Source organism: Ambystoma mexicanum, chromosome 13 (genome assembly GCF_040938575.1).
Source record: "Ambystoma mexicanum isolate Mex_15411 chromosome 13, UKY_AmexF1_1, whole genome shotgun sequence".
In the NCBI taxonomy this organism is placed as follows: domain Eukaryota; kingdom Metazoa; phylum Chordata; class Amphibia; order Caudata; family Ambystomatidae; genus Ambystoma; species Ambystoma mexicanum.
Genome location: NC_090938.1, coordinates 704,774,461 through 704,791,300, shown reverse-complemented (window position 1 = coordinate 704,791,300; position 16,840 = coordinate 704,774,461). Strand labels below are relative to the sequence as shown.

At 47.9% G+C, this 16,840-nt stretch overlaps 1 protein-coding gene across 1 annotated transcript in view; it reads right to left on the bottom strand.

Moving 5' to 3' along the window:
• The window catches only part of LOC138521754 (E3 ubiquitin-protein ligase TRIM39-like), a 219,762-nt gene that overhangs the window by 35,214 nt on the left and 167,708 nt on the right, over positions 1 to 16,840 (bottom strand). The window contains exons 6-7 of the mRNA XM_069634812.1: positions 16,598 to 16,620; positions 11,302 to 11,417 (exon numbers count right to left, since the gene is read on the bottom strand). Of these exons, the coding sequence (XP_069490913.1) occupies positions 11,302 to 11,417; positions 16,598 to 16,620 (139 nt within the window). The remainder of the gene's footprint in view (positions 1 to 11,301; positions 11,418 to 16,597; positions 16,621 to 16,840) is intronic.

The window sequence follows — 16,840 nt, the reverse complement described above, 5'->3', positions numbered from 1 at the left end:
GATAGCACGTACGGCAGCACTTGAGGGGCCGTAATCCCTAGGGGGTTGATCTTCTGTGCTCGGCACCAGATAGAGAACCTCTTCCACTTATGACCGTAGCATTTGAGAGTCGAGGACGCCCTGGCCTTTGCATGAACCTCTCTGCAGTCGGCCGGTATATCGTACCCTCCAACCTCTAGCGCTGCAGGAGCCAAGCCTGCTGGTTCAGCGACACCGGGTCGTGGTGGAAGATGGCGCCTCCTTCTCTGGAGAGAAGATCCGCGTCCGCCGACAGCTTAATGGGTGGGGACGTTGACAAGTCCTGAAGATCCGGGAACCAGATCTGCCTCGGCCACGCCGGTGCGACGAGGATCATCCTGCACCAGGACCTCTTGAGCTGGTTGATGAGTCGAAGCAGCAACGGCAACGGAGGGAACGCATACAGGTATAGGCCGTCCCAGGGGAACGAGAACACATCGCCCATGCTTCTCGGCTGGGGAAACCTGCTGGCGAACCTCTGGCACTTTGAGTTTGTCGCTGTTGCGAACAGGTCGATTTGGGGTTTGCCCCATCGTCGGAAGAGTTGATCCACCTGATCCTGGCGCAGCTACCACTCGTGACACGCACGCAGCTCCCTGCTGAGCGAGTCGGCGATGGTGTTCCTTTCTCCTGCCAGGTGGAAGGGAACCAAGAACATCCCCTGGGCGACCGCCTGTGCCACAGATCCTGTGCCTCCTTCGATAGGGCTGGGGATCCTGTGCCCCCCTGCTTCCGTATGTAAAACATTGTCGTGGTGTTGTCCGTGAAGATCCGCACCACCTTGCTCTTGAGCGACGGGAGGAACGATTTGAGAGCCCAGAACACGGCTCGGAGTTCCAGGATGTTGATGTGCAGGAGCTTCTCCTCCGGGAACCAGAGACCTCTTGCGTGGAGATCTCTGGTGTGGGCGCCCCAACCCTCCAGGAAAGTCCTTGCCCGCCGTGAGGTGCGCTCGAACGCCCCACCACTGAATCGCCTGCCGGAACACCTCGTTGAGGGGGACCCTGTCTTCGAAGGTGCTCGTCGCCTGCATCCAACGGGCGTCGAGAAATTCTTGAAGAGGGCGCATCCGTAGTATGCAGAGGCGCACCAGGTAGATGCAAGAAGACATCATCCCCAGGAGGGACTTGATGGACCTCACCCTGGCCACATCCGTGGCTAGCAGGCGCTGCACTTTGCCCAGAATGGTCTTCGTCCGTTCTTCCGACGGTGCCGCCAGGTGCCTCACTGTATCGAGCTTTGCTCCCAGAAACCGGGCCACCTGCGACAGCACCAGGTGGAACTTTGGGTAATTTATTGCGAATCCCAGGTCTGTGAGTAGCTGGACGGTCCTCGCAGCGTGTTCGACGGCGAGTTCCCTCGTCCTTGAGCGGATGAGCCAGTCGTCCAGGTAGGGGTAGACGTGAATCCCCTGAGGCGCAGCCGCGCCGCCACAGGTGCTAGGCACTTGGTAAAGACCCTGGGGGCCGACTTCAATCCGAACGGCAGTGCTCTGAATTGGTAGTGGCGTCCCTGGACGACGAACCTGTGGAACTTTCGGTGACTTTTGAGGATGGGAACGTGGAAGTATGCATCCTCCAGGTCCAGCGACGATAGAAAGTCGCCTTCCTCCAGCTGTCCCAGCACGTGCTGGAGGGTGACCATCCTGAACTTTTGTGACCCGATGTATTTGTTCAAACGACGAAGGTCCAGGATGGGGCACCAGCCGCCAGTCTTCTTCCTGACGAGGAAGTACCTTGAGTGCACCCCGGAGCCCCAGAGCCTCTTCGGGACGAGCTCGATGGCGCCTTTCCTGAGCATCCCCCGTACTTCCAACAGCAGTTGCGGGGCGTGATTTTCCTTCCTGGCCACAGGTGGAACGTGAGGGCACTTCTTCAGGAATTCGATAGAGTGTCCTCTTGCCAGGGTATCCAGAACCCAACGGTCGGTGGAGATGGACTTCCACACGCCGACGAACTTCGTCAGCCGGCCTCCCACTGGGGTGCTTCGGTGGGGGCCCGAGGCCACGGCCGGTTCAGTCCTGCTTGGAGGTGGTGGCCTTGCCACCCTGGCCATCTTGCCGACGGCGGCGAGGCGCTCCCTGCTTGCCGCGACCCCTGTAGGCCTCCTGAGACGAGGAGCTTGCCGCCTGGCGGTAGGACGAGCCACAGCCGGATCCCTTGGAGGCCCCCTGTCTGCCTCCGGAGCTCCGAAAGGGCCGTCGTTGCTGAAGGGCTCCTAGGGCGCGGGCCGTCTCCGTGTCCGTCTTTATGGCTTGGAGGGATTCGTCCACCGCCTTCCCGAACAAGTTGCTGCTGTCGAACGGCATGTCCAACACCCTGGTCTGGACGTCCTGACGGAAGTCGGTCGCCCGGAGCCAACCCCGTCGTCGTAGGCAAACTCTGTTGCCCAGCTGGCGGAACCCGGTATCGGCAATATCGGTTGCCACCGTTATGGCATGGTCCGACGCCACCTCGCCTTCCTGAAGTATTTCCAGGGCCTCGGACCTCTTGTCGTCCGATAGGAAGTCCAATATGGGGGCCAGCTTAAACCAGAGCTCCCTGTCGTAACGGGCCACGATCGCCAGGGCGTTGGCCGCTTTGATCGTCGCCGACGAAATGATCCGTCGCCCCATGGCGTCCAACTTCCTTCCCTCGGAATTAGACGTTGAGGCTCCTGACCCCGCCGCTTTCTTCTTTGCCGCCGCCGAGACGACCGAGTCTGGCGTTGGCTGGGCCCTGAGGCACAGGGGAGCGGTCTCGGGGACCCGGTACTTCTTCTCGTACCGGTCCCGTTTGGCTGGTGCCGTGGAGGGGTTCTTGAGTACCGACAGGCCCTCCTCCCAGATGTCATCGATTAGAGGCACCGCGATGACAGTCTTCCTCTTGGCCTCCCGGCGCTGATAGAGGAAACCTTCCTTTTTCTGCTCCTCTGGGCAGAGCTGGAACTATTCGGACGCCCTGGCGATCATGGCGTGGAATGAGCCAATCTCGTCGGGCGGAGAGGCCCGTGCGATGGGAGACCCGTTCCGTCGTCGTCGCACCCACCGCACCGTCATCTCCCGACTCGTGGGAGGATGAGGAGGGAACTGCAGGCCTTACGGGGGCGAGCGGAGGAGAGGGTTGGGTCCTCCGTCGATTGTTCTGAGGACTTCCCGACGGGCCAGGTTGCGGGTCCTCCGGCCTGGGCCGTGGTAATCTGGTCCTTATCTCAGAGCATAAGGAATGGATCGCAAACAAAATGGCCGCTGAGCTATCCTGAGGCCTAGGTTCCGGCTGCGCCGGAAGGGAAGGCTGCTCTTCCTCGCCATCGTCGTCTTCCTCGGTTATCTCCCGAGGATCTTCCTTGCGGGATCGAACCTTCTAGAATTGGACTTTGAGGTCGTGAGGAATCTCAGTCAGTTCCCCCTGCGAGGCTGACTCCGAGCTCGAGGAGGCTACCGTGCCCCCCCCCTTTTTCCATCACGGGGGCCATGACGATGGGCTGAAAAGAGGATTCCCTCCTTGGCGGCAGGGAAACTCTAGTCCCGGAGGCAGTCTCCGCTGGCGGGGTCTCTGCCGGCTTGGCCAGAGTCGCCGCGACCGCCTCGATAGAGGCCTTTGCCTGCTGGGTAGGGGCCTTCACCACCTTAGGTGCGTCCTGGGCCTTCTCCTTAGGGGGAGGGGCGACGCCTCGCTCCCCCTCTCCCGTGATCGGACGGGGCTTCTCCCGAAGCTTACCCGGGGTCTCGGACTTGCTCTTCCCCGAACCGGAGCGCTGGCTCGTGGTTGACTGTGCCAAGGAAAGTTGCGCCCTGCCTGGAGACCGAAGAGCCCGAGCTTTCGGCGCTCCCGGAGCCAGCGGGCTCGCAGCGCTTGGCCTGGTGTTGGGCTCCCGTCGCCAGGGCACCCGCACAGGACTTAGAAGCCCGCAGAACCCTTTCTTCTTCTCACCCGTTGAGCCCTTCTCCAACCAGCTGGCGAGACGGGATCGACGGTCCCTCATGGTCCGCTCCGACAAGTTCTTGCAGAACTGGCAGTCCTTCTCTACACAAGTCTTGTCCCCAGGGAGACAGTAGAGGCATCACAAATGTTTGTCCTCCTTAAACACATTCTGCAGCCCGCATCCAGAGCAGCTGCGAAACAGCTTGGGTCCGGGTGACGAACTCGCGTCCTGGGCCATCTCGAAGTAGGCCGCAAATCTTCTGGAATCCTCCAAGAGGTTGATTCGACGAAATCTTCACCCTTGAGGGGCGTAGTAAAATCCCGCAACGGGTACCCGTTAACGGAAGTAGAAACGGTGGAGCTTGAGGCTCGATTAACCGAAAAAATTTGAAAATTCACCTGAAAAAGCGCAAAACACGCAACAAAAGCTCGAGAGCGAAGCACGAGGACTTCCAACACTTGAACGTGTGGTAAAAATCTGAAGATGGCTGCCAGAGGCGGGGCTTAGGGAGATGGCAGTCATTGGCTGTGGTCAGTATTACGCAGAGATCATTGATTGGTTACTACTACGAAAGACAGATCAGAAACAAAACTGATACTGATTTTTCTTTACCAAGGAATCCCAGCCTGACGACGGGGAATATTCATGAGCTGTGAATCCATGCCAGACCCCATGCTGGAGAAAGCTGATTTTTCACAGCCCTAAATCATAAGCCTAATAAACTGAACTTCATGGAGAATCCTACAACACCCTGTAAAACTCCTACGTCACTCTAAACTGTCTACTGCTCTTGGCTCTCAATCCCATGTTCCTTTCTACTCTAGCTCCCACCTGATCTTATCCACTTCCTCCAAATCGCCATAATCCCAATACAGCAACACTACCACGGCCCTCTACGCTCCATCTCATATCCCTCCTTCACATACCTACTTACTCTTCACACTTCCCCCAACATCTCCTGCGCTCTCTCAAACTACCTTCAATCACACTCACTCTGAATTGGTACCACTGCCTTAGTCCCAACACTTTACCGTTCTTCAAATAGTGCAAAAGTCAGTCTCCCCAAAGTTCTCCTCCACCTGTTAGACCCTCCTCTCTTGGCCGTCCCCCAGCTTTAGCCCTCTCCTTCTGTCGGCTCCCATAGGCTATCTGAGCCAGCTGGTTCGCTGGGACAATCTGTCTGATCTATCTCCTTATGAGCTGGGACTTTCAGCCTCCAGGTTTGCCATGCAGTCACACTGGTAGTTTGTGTGGTCTCTCCCCTTCTGTCAGTGGCCCAACAGGGTTTGGACATTATTCCTAAACCTCCCTGATTCCAAGGCAATCTCCTGGTATGACCTGCTCCGCAACAGCTGCCCAGTTGTTCCTCTGTAGCTAGACTGTGGCCTCTAGCATAGGTTTTGGGTCTGCCGTTTGGCACCTGAATGGGCAGCCTAGTCATTTCTATTTGACCAATCTTTTCCGGGCTAGGGTTTGTCCATTGTGTCCATTTGCACTGTGGTACAAGTCGGAGTCTTTTGCATTCTGGTCAGTGTAGTTATCCGACCACTTGGAACAAAAGTAAGCGACCGGGCTAGGGCAGAGCGCGATAGGTATCTGGTTAGAGAAAGGGCAATAGAAAGAGCAATGTGCCAATGTATATACACGGCTCTAGGCATGCAGAGAATGGGAGGTTCACCTCTGGGGCAAGCCTGGCTCTTGAGTTGCCCTGTCAGGGTAATAAAGTGAGGGCCTTATGGAGAAAGGAGAAGCCACAGGCTGGTGTTTGGGTCAGAAGCATGTGTGGTTTTACTTCAGCAGCGGAAGAGCACCGAAGTGCAGTCTGCCGTGACCTGAAGGAGACTCTAGGAGATGAAGTCCCCTACAACACGGAGCATGCACTGAATTCTGGCTCCTCCGGTAAGTGATAGTTTAAGATGGCCCCAGCTTGTCGGTCTGAAGTGTCTGTTTATTTACATCTGAACCAATATGTAGAGCTCTATGTGGCAAACCGGTAAATGGCGATCTGCTGACTTTACCCACTAAACCCATGATTCTTTCTGCAACACCAGGCCGGTAGGGAGTACACCAGTGCACTGAAAGGGATTATATGCCATGGTAGTCTGGAACTCGAGAAGTTCAAATGCTATTTATAACTGCTTTCTTGCCCCCACATCATGACTAACGGGATCTTCGGAATTATCAACCTTGCTTGGAAATAATTAAACAAGAGCGTGGGAGCCCCTCTACTAAGAACAAATATGGGTCAAATACCCTGTTTTAAGGACTTTCTTCCACCCAGGAGGGTCTATGTTAGCTTATTGCAGCCTTCACAGAGAAGGAATACACATTTGCATATCAGTCTGGTCCCACCCACAAGGGCAGTCCAACAACGAAACGCTAGGCAATTCTCCTCTGAACAAGAGTACCACCCCAGACACATGTTTCGGCCCTGTTGGGCCTCCGCAGTGAGGTGAAGCTGAGCCTCTAAAGCACAGTGAGAAAGGGGTCTACGTTTGGATCACCATGGGTTACTTAAGGTGAAACCCCAAGTTATCAATCCCATGGATACAATATTATGGGATTATCTTTGCCATTTTGAGATCATAATTGCTGGTGATCTGAATTGCAATTGTACGTAATATTGGTTTAAATTGAAACACTAAATGTTCCTTAAGCAAATCCAAAGCTGAGTTGTGGAGTAACCTTACGTCAAACTAGAACATTTTCTGCCTAAATAGTGAATTAAACAGTATCGAGTTTGCTCAAGATTTGGCAGAGAGGTACCCAGTTTTCCACTGTAGATTATATTTTTGTATCAGTCTGCTATTTATCTAGGCATTTCGTCTTAAAGGGATCCTCGAACTTTGACCTGTCCTTTTGGCAAGAACGTTGTACCTACCGGAGCATACGGTTAAAAAAGAAAAATAAACATGAATGGATAGATGCGCCTGATCTGGCAACCAAAGGTATATACCATAGGTTCAATAGCACAAGATCTATGAATCCACTGTAGGAAGCAGCTGAAATGATGTCTCGGGATCCTTCGTTTCGAGACTTTATTAAACTTACTTCTAGGTTTCCTCCTCTGACTAAAATCAAAACAAGCATTTCAAGCATCAGTCAAGAAAAAAAAAAGGTTCTTAAGAAATAACAGGCCCCTTAACAAACAGTGAACAGGGCATAAAACTGTATATCAGATGTTTCAAGCTGAACTATAAGAACTAGTAGAAATTCCACAAGCACATCATGGTTGGCAGATTCTAATCTGATGCTTTGGTCTGTTTTGCATAAGCAAGATGGGAACTTCTGGAAACTAATAAAGTTGCATGTAGAAACAATAATTAAATGAATCCCATACTTGTGGAAGAATGGACCATTACGCTATCCCAGAAGGCCAAGACAAGTTTGAATTACACATCCAGGCTCCCAGGATAAAAATGGAGTTCCTCCATGAGGGTATTAAGGAACTGGTCACAAACTTAAGTCATTGGGAGACGAGGCGGCTGATGGTTTGGCCAATGCAACCCTTGAAGAGAATCCAGTTATGTGCACAAAAATCTTGTATTAGTTGTTAAAACATTTCTCCAGGACACCACATATTCCCCCCTCTTCGAAGTCCTCCTTTATTATACCCATTTTCAATAAGGGTAATGGAGGCGATCTGTCCAACTATCGTCCTATTGCCCTTCTTGATTCGATTACTATGGTATTTGTCGCTCTACTCTTGGTCAAATTGAACATCTGGGCATATACCTCCAACGTGTGGAATACATTACAAACAGTTTTTTTGTAAAGATGTAGACACTCATCTAAACTGTTTCATCCTCTGATTGAAAAAGGAGGCAAAATCAACAGAATTGCCCTTTTAATTGGCTTTTATCGTTTTGACCTCAGCTTTCAATAAGCTGAAACAGTTCAAGCTTTGGCAAAAACTAAAATCTTCGGAGTATGCCGATTGCTTATATATGCTTATACAACTGAGTAACAAACTCAGATTTACACAAGGCTGAGCACTACTGGGAAATGTCTACCAAATAAAACTTTGAGGGCTCTGACAAGACTGGGCTGTGGCCCCTTCCCCTTTTAATCTCTACCTGGTTGACGTGGGGAAAGCGCTAAATGTTGCGGCCAAGGAGAAACCTTATAATATGATCCACGACTATGCGATTAAATTCCCTAGTTATAAATGGAGAAATCTGAGATTTCCATTGAACCTTCTGCCCAATCGTGAGGTTTTAAGAGCGAAATCTGTAAATGCCACGCGACCCACCTTTTGTCGGTTTTAAAAAGATTGCGACAACTAAGGAAACTTTAAAGACCCACTTATTGACTATCCTGATGTACAGGAGGAGAGTCATGAAGCATTTGGATAACTTTGTAAATAGAACCAGTTTATGACATTGCATATGTGCAGGGAAATAAATATCCTTGATCTTGGCCACGTTAAGATATTTGATAAAAATAGAAGTACGCATTTTATAAATTGAGGTTCAATTTAGTAAGATCTTGAAGCTATGATCCATATTTTAATGCTATTTTTCAAATGGTTAATATTAACACTTTACTCGCATGTATTTTTTTTTACAAATTATTAACTTAAAATTTTGTGATGTTATTTAATGTATTTTTACTTTGATGAGAATTGTGTGAAGTTTATTGTAAATTGTTGACGCAATGATAAAAAAGGGTACTATCAAGTAGTAGTACCATAGCACTAAATACATATATTTTCTGTCACCTTTCCTCCATACTTGCAGTGAGATGGCAGAAAATAGAGGTTAGAGCCACGCATCATTGCAATATACAGAAAAGGTTCAAGTTCAACCAAAAGAATTGCAGAGAAATGCTCAGCCAAACAAGGCTGTGCTTGAGAGCCTGAACCTCATGGGGGTAGTGTTCAAAGAATGCATGCATGGGTAACCCACTGTGGAAGACCAACAGAACATGCAACACCAATTGTGGCACATTTATGAAATCCAGGAAAGGCTAACTGCAACCTCAATGCTGCAGTTAGCGCACTCTCCATGGGCATGAATGTTGGGGAAAGTGTTGACAGTAGCACATTCAGGTTCCACCCAGAGCAAGACACTCTAACTTGTGGATCTAGTCTCGACAGGCCATTAGTATTTCTTGGCAACTGGGTTCAAGAAAGTGAAGGTATTTGAGCCAATATTAACAAACCCGACTGCAGACTGGTAATTTGTTAGGAATCCATTTTAATGTCAAACTTTGCCAAGTGACATAATGAGAAAGACTTGGTCCAAGGAAACTTAAAAGGGGCGGAGGAGGGGTGTCCTTTGAACGCACAAGTGAGGAAACAAGCCTACTTCCTTGAGTATTGTATTTGGGTTCTCTGGTTTTCAGTGTTTTTGTCAATTTCTGTGAAGTGAGGAAACAAGCCTACTTCCTTGAGTATTGTATTTGGGTTCTCTGGTTTTCAGTGTTTTTGTCAATTTCTGTGGTTTTCAATCTCTGCATTTTGATCTTTATATATTTTAAGTTGCATATAATTGAAGGCAAGTGTTTTTCTAGAGCATACAGAAAAAAACGTGTATTGGGTCTCATATAAGCAGTCTACTTTTGGGAACAGAAATATCACAGGATATTGACAGCTAATTATCGTCTTGCGGCTAAAGAGGCACAGTAGTATTTTACACTTTTGCAAATCAGATTTGTTGCTATCAATCATGCAGTACTTAGGATTTTTCCTTCATGTTTTTCCTGGTCGGTATTGTTTTTCCCACAGCAGACAAAGCCAGTAAGCAGTGTGATGGGGCATTTAAAACACTGCTAAATTTCCAGTCGTTGAGCACCCAGTTGTCAAAGTGGACTCATAACATTTGAATAAAAAGTTATTAAATATGCCACCAGATATTTTTTACTAACTGAGAAGACGGGCAGGTTGGCAGACTACACAGTGAATAGAACAGGACTTTTTGGAAAATAGCGTGGAATCTTTTCTCCAGCTGCATCTTCTGCAAGACGCATCAGGGGAAGCCTGCAAATGCTGGTAAGTGTCAATCTTTTCCAGCTGGCCTTCGACAGCAAACCCTTTAATTTCCCCTCAAATTTAAAATATTGTTACTTTACTCCCTTCTCCTAAAAGCTCACTCGCAAAATCCTTCAGGCCACCCTACGGGGGATAATCACGCAATTTGAAGACCACTGCTGCAGCATTGTTAGCCGATTGCTACTGGACATCAAACTCTGATCACTTATGAATGGAGGAACGGGATATTCTGACAAGGGAATACAGTGAGTAACCCTTTTGGGCCTGCCACCGAAGCTCCAGTCCCATCCGTGCTGTGTTAAGGAATGATGGGTAAGGCAGGATAATGCAGAAAGGATGCCAATGCAGGAGTAGTGTTTCACATGTGCCCTGGCACAGTTTTCCCCCCTTAAAATGCTTTTGCCCAGCTGGCTCCCGTTTTGTCCCCTTTTTCAAGGAATGGCACGCCAATAGAAGGTAGAAAAGGGGATTGGGCTTCGAAGGAAAGACATCAATTTCAACCTTGCTCAAAAAATAGAGGCCAACAAAAGATAAAAGAAAAAAGTAATTTGAACGCAGTATTACTAAAGAAGGAGCTAAAAACGTAAGCATGTCACCGATGAATCTCAATTGAAAAACATTCATGGTCTAGAAGAGAAGGAATGTGGTAAAGAACGCTTTGATAGCAAGTGGTTGATGTGCCCACTCGTGTTACAGTTTGGGCATGTGCCTTGCCTTCCCCTTACTTGTCATTTTCAGTTAAAGGATTTCTGCAGTCTAGGTGCATTGGTTGGCGAAATCCCACACAGTATGGGGACAGGGATTTTGGAGAACCGTTCCATTTTATGCACTTGCACATTGTGCATGGATTCAAGTTCTTTTTCCGCAGTACACTTCCCCTCACCTGTTCCCCAACTCTCGAGATCAGTTGGTAGGGATTATACAGGGGCTTAAGGTTCTGAAAGCACAGAAAAGCAACCCTGCATTTCCATTAAAGGCAATGCTGTGGCAATCTAGTACTCGGATCACTCCAGTGGTCAAAGTTGCACAAAGGCAATTCTGAATTACCAAAACACAAAGAATGCTAGTACTGGTGCCAAGCTTCTGTGTTGGGAGAGGGCATGCCTGCACAAGTATTGGGGGGGGGGGCGGGACGGACGAAAGAGCGTTCAACTATTTGCAAGCACACAATTCAGACAATCCATGTGTAAGAGGTCATGGCTGTAGATCTTGACATTTTAAATACAAGCTTCTTCACATTCAGGAAATCTAAAAGCAGGCAGTTTAAGGGGTCATGAATGTGCCAACGCGGACCTAGTGGATGCAGAGCTTAAAAACATAGCACTTTACCATTACGTCACAATACGCATAGATCAAGCAGTCAATATGGGAAGATTCCTTTATGTTACCTTTATATATGGACATCATTCTCTGCAAGTCAGTGTGCTGTGTGCAGAAGGTGCGCAAGATTTTCTCACGCTCGGGAGACTCAGATTCTGGTCTCTGAACTTTCACGGCCTCACACCTGTGAAGAAAGGACACAGGTCTTACGTTCAATTCTCATCCTAACCGCCAGAGTCAGCACTGAAACCTAATTAGGCTCCTCATTTATGGTAATTACAGTCAAAATGTATTTCCATGTACCCAGATTTGCTATTCTATTTCATCCACGTGTATTGTTGGTTATTTTAATAAAATTAAATCCATATTTAAAAAAAAAAAAGTGATCCTGGTTCTAGCGCTCTCCATGCTGCAAGGACCCGTTTTCCATTTGTTTCAGAAATGGAAACAGATTGCTTTTGGTCGGTATTTATGTGGAGAAAATGTAAAACTGGTAGCCTTAAACAAACGGCAGAAAAAAAGACTTGCCGAGGGAGGGGGGACAAAAAGGGGTGAGGGAAACCAAAGGGCAGTGGGGTGGGGGCCTGGCAGACCAAAGGGCGGGGGGAACCAAACTGAGGGTAACAATTCTAAATGAAGGATATGAACCAGTCAACAGGCAAGAGTGGGCCAAAAATCCGGTCTTTCTGCCCATCATTCCAAACCCGCTAATTTCACACACACCAACTAGTCCATAAAATTTGGTTTATAAAATGACAAACAAGTTTCACAACCATCCAGTGAATAATAGCTACAACTCTACTTTGAATCAAGCTACCCCCACCCACTGTCATTACCAATTTGAATGGTAATCATTCTTTGTGGAATAGATCAAGCAAACACTGACTGAGGGTGGTGGGACGTTTCAGTAAATGGCACCACTGCACATTTAGTGCTCCAATTCCTGAGAAAAAAATTCTAAACTCCATAGTGAGAAATGTTTAAGTAACTTCACCTGCGGCCACCCTGGAATTGAACAGCTATAAACGGTGCACTGGTTAAGATTTTGGTGCTGTGGCTCTAAATCCACCATACACATGCCTTCACCCATTGCTTACACATTCAGTAGTTGGCCACCAATAGTCCAATCTTGACGATCTTCTTACCTTCAACACTTCTGCACAGACCCTTCAGTGAAGTATTACTCTTTCTAGAACTGAAACCTGGATTTCGGCATCTGACATTGCCACTCTGGCAGCCCTACACAACCTGCAATCATTCTCCTGGACTGACTGGCAGAGGTGGAGGCGACGGACACCTACTCTCCTCCCGACTCATTGGCTCACAAATCCCCAAATGCCACGTCCTCTCCAACCCCTTTGAATTCACAGACTACTATTGCTCTGCTTCACTCTGTTCACATCATCTCCATCTATCGCCCTCCTGGTCTTACTGGGACATTCTTTGATGACCTTGGGCAACTCTGATTCTCTTTCCACTAAACATCACCACGTTCTCTCAGGCGACTTTAACCTTCCCTCTCCAACCACTTCTCAGAAATCTGAACTTCAGTCTTTTCTCAGTGACCACACTCTCCACTCTATCCATAACCTACCTACCCACCCACCAAATGGAGTATCTCATTGGATCTCTTATTCATCTCCACCTCCCTTTCAGCCACTAACACTACTGTCACACCATCCATTTCTGATCACTCAATTGTTTACACCACCGTCTCCTTTTCCACCCTCAGACCTTCCACCCACTGACCTTTCTTACCACTTGCTTCACCCATTACAAAAAAGGAAATTTAAAACTTCTGCCCCCCTCTCCCCATCTCTTCCAACCTACAGTTCTCACTCTTCTCCTTCACACCTGATAACTCTTCCACCAACACTGCCTTCTCCAGTTTCCAATCCCTACTATCAGGTTCATTCGCCTCTCAGTTCCCACTGCTTACTTTCACCCCTAAATCTCAGCATACTCAACCACGGGTCACATCATTCATATGCTCTCACTGCATAGACATGCGTCGGCTGCTACGCAAATGGAGGCGCCACTCATACGAGTACCTGAACCCCTTACCTCTCTGCCCTGAACTCTCTCAAGTACACTCTTGATAAAGCTAAAAGGGAATTCTACCTAACCCTCAACGACTCTCACTCCAAACATCCTCGCCGGCTACAGGGCACCCTGAACTCACTCCTCCTATTTATAGGACTATCAACTCCACTCTCACAGCTAAGGACCTAGCTGAATACTTCGCTGCACAAATTACCAAAATTAGAGACTCTCTCCTTACCTTCCTCACACTCCCTCCTACATTTTACACTCTGCCATCATCCTCTGGCTCCACCTCGCACTTTAATGCCACTAAGTGCTATCTCTATTGATGAAGTCTAACTTCTCTTGTGCCCCATCAGACCTTCTTGCTACTCAGCTAGTCAAGCCTATTGCCCCTATAGTGGCTTGCTTTCCCTCCGTTTTGACAACAGCCATTGTCATCCCTCTCCTAAAAAAGCAAGGGGCTGACCCGAACCTACCTGCTAACCTTTGCCCTGTGTCTCACCTTCCGCACTAATCTAAAGTGCTCGAAAGGGCTGTGTTCAACCGTCTTACCAATTTCTTAGACATCCACAACCTTCGAGAACCCCTACATGCAGGTTTTTGCTCCGGTCACTCCATGGAAACTGCTCTCATGAATGTGTCCAACTTCATCGCCTCTGCTAAGCACTCAAACGTATCCTCTATAATTCTGCTTGACAGATCTGCTGTCTTTGACATGGTCAATCACTGATCTCCTTAATACTCTTCTTGGGATTCGCGATCAAGCCATTGCCTGGATTGAATCCTACCTTGCACCTCACTAATTGTCTCCTGGAGCAACACCTCTGAACTCCCTCCTCTAACTGCTGGTGTTCCAAAAGGCTCTGTCTTGGATCCGCTCCTCTTTATTACACTTCTGCTCTTTGGTCACTAATCTCCTCCTTTGGGTTCTTGTACAAACTCTTTGCGGACGACACCCAAATCATCTTCTCTTTTGCTGAACTCTCCTCTGATCTCTATCAAAATGTCCAACTGTTTCTCTGCCATTAAATATTGGATGGCTTCACGCTCCCTGATGCTAAGCTCTATAAAAACAGAGGTACTCTTATTCCCTGCCAATAGCTCTTGCTCATCTCTTCCTCTGTCTATCCAGTTCCCACCAGACACTCTCGCCAATTCTTCTTCAGCTAGAAACCTTGGAGTCATCTATGACCCTTCCCACACCTTCCACTACTTTCATCTCCAAAACTGGAACAGCAGCTCACCTCAACCTCCTAAATCATACGAAAATCAGGAACCTTGTTCCTTTCAAAACCGCCAAGCATCTCTTAACCACTCTTGTCTTCTCTAAGCTGGACTACTGTACCAGTATCCTCTTTGGTCTTTGCAACTATGCTTTCTATCCTCTTGACAAGATAATTAACTTTGCTACCAGGACTCGTGAACTCTGACTTCACACCTACCTTCCTTGCACCGTCACTAGCCTGGATGGCTGATGATGCAAAACAGGGCCAGATTGAAATGTCTTCTCCTAGTTCACAAATATATCCATGGTAAGGCACCACTTTATCTATCCTGCTCTATAAGCCTTCTCGCAATCTCTGCTCTGCCACCTCGACTACCAATGTGGCTCCTCGCAATCCCTGTGCTTTCTCTCACTTCCGCCCTCTTCTTGCTTCAATTGCATGGAATTGTATTCCCTGGACATCCGAGAAACAGTCCATACAGATTTCTTCAAAATGAAACTAAAAGCCTGCCTCCTCACCTGAGTAACCCTCTTAATGTACCTCTCATCTGACTGCTAGATAACATTTCTTCCTTGCCTCTAACCTGCCTCTGTCTCTCACTTCCTCTGCCTCCATTCTAGCACTTCACCCATCATGGTCATGTCCTGAGCACATATGGCCATACCTCCTACTGCACTTAAAAATGTCCAATGTTGGTTATCCTTAATCTATGTATGTCCACTTAAGTATTGTCCCCGTGATGGTTCCATTTACTCCCCTCCACAACCTGGTCAGAATGTCCCTCAAACACACCCCATTGTAAGAAGCTCACTGCTTCCCATTCTTTTGTGATCAAAAGAGCATTGTTTCTCCTGTATATTAATACATAAGCTAACTAGAAGGATGCGAGCTAGGGTGCATTTATAATGGCTGCTCCCTTGTTTTAGAGCATTGGTCCAATACTACTTAAAGCACAGCTCCTCTTACTAACACTGCAGTACCTTTACGAGCACCGACCTGTTACACGCACAACACTGCCCTTTTGAGTAAACATCATAAGTATGATTAGTGTACACAACCAACCCCATATTAACTATATTCGCACCCCATTTTAGCACTTGCCAGTCACACCCTCGTTTCCATGATTTCCTTGGATGCTTTAATTTTGAATCACTGGTAGCCGCCACCCTCCCCCCCCCCCCCCCCCAAGACCTTCTCAAACCCACTGCCCCACTATCAGATTTTCTTCAGCACATTGCTAAAATATCCTATGAGCTGGAAATATAGGACTTCTGTCTTAATGCTGTTAATGACACTAGTCTGAATAACTCGCTTCAGCAGAGCAGGGGGCACAAAAGGATTCATACATGTGCCCATGATTTCACACTGCTCTCCCTTAGTTTTAGCTTGATTTTGTGGTTTTGGGGATTCAAAAAGTGCACCAGAAAATGAAAAAATGCTAACGAGATTAGGCTCCTTCACAATGAAAGGAATACTCATTTGTTCTCCAGCTCAGGTCCTTGCAGTAGCACTCAGTTGCTGCATAGTTCCACAATGCCAATGCTGCTTTTAAAAACGGGATTAGTTCAAGCTTTCTTTTATTGAAGGAGCCATTATAAGTGTTCCCTAAAGTAATTGATTTACTCCCGTTACTTTTTGTATGGTTGTATCTTTTGTTATTTTTGAGAATAAATGTCCATTTTCTTCCGTTGTACTTCATTGCACATTTATGGTGGCTTTTAACCATCGAAATAAAGAGAAGTACTACTACTACTACTAATTTAAGCACTTCACTGCAAACGTGCAGGTACTTAAATACTGCAATCACAAGACGTTGCGTCAGCATCTGAACTACTCCATTCCCAATGGTCCTCCAGTAGAATGAAACGTTTCCTGCAACTCTTCTAAATTGTTCCAGAGTTCACATACGCACCTTCCACTCCCAATATCTATGACCCTTTCTGCTAATGCAGGCTCCTCTTATGCCTTATTCATGCATCTTTCGCACAGGGAGCATCATGGGAAGCCCACCACCGAAAGCCACACATGGGAGACTGATGGCCGGAATTCCACACTTATTAATCTGCAACAAGTGTTAAACCAAGTAACATACCTGCTTAAGATGGTCTGAGCATCCTAAAAAGAGCAAGAGACAAAAGACAGATGTCAAGGTCAGTTGCACAGGTGAGCCTTCAAACAAAGTGCTGTACGTAAACAATACAGTAAGTGCCAGAATTGCGCTTACATGTACAACAGTGAGGCCAACTCAGCCCTGGGGTATCCCATTAAAATGTGCATTGACTACATATCCAAACATACCGCACCAATTCTGCTGCTACAGCCCTCATCTGTGGTC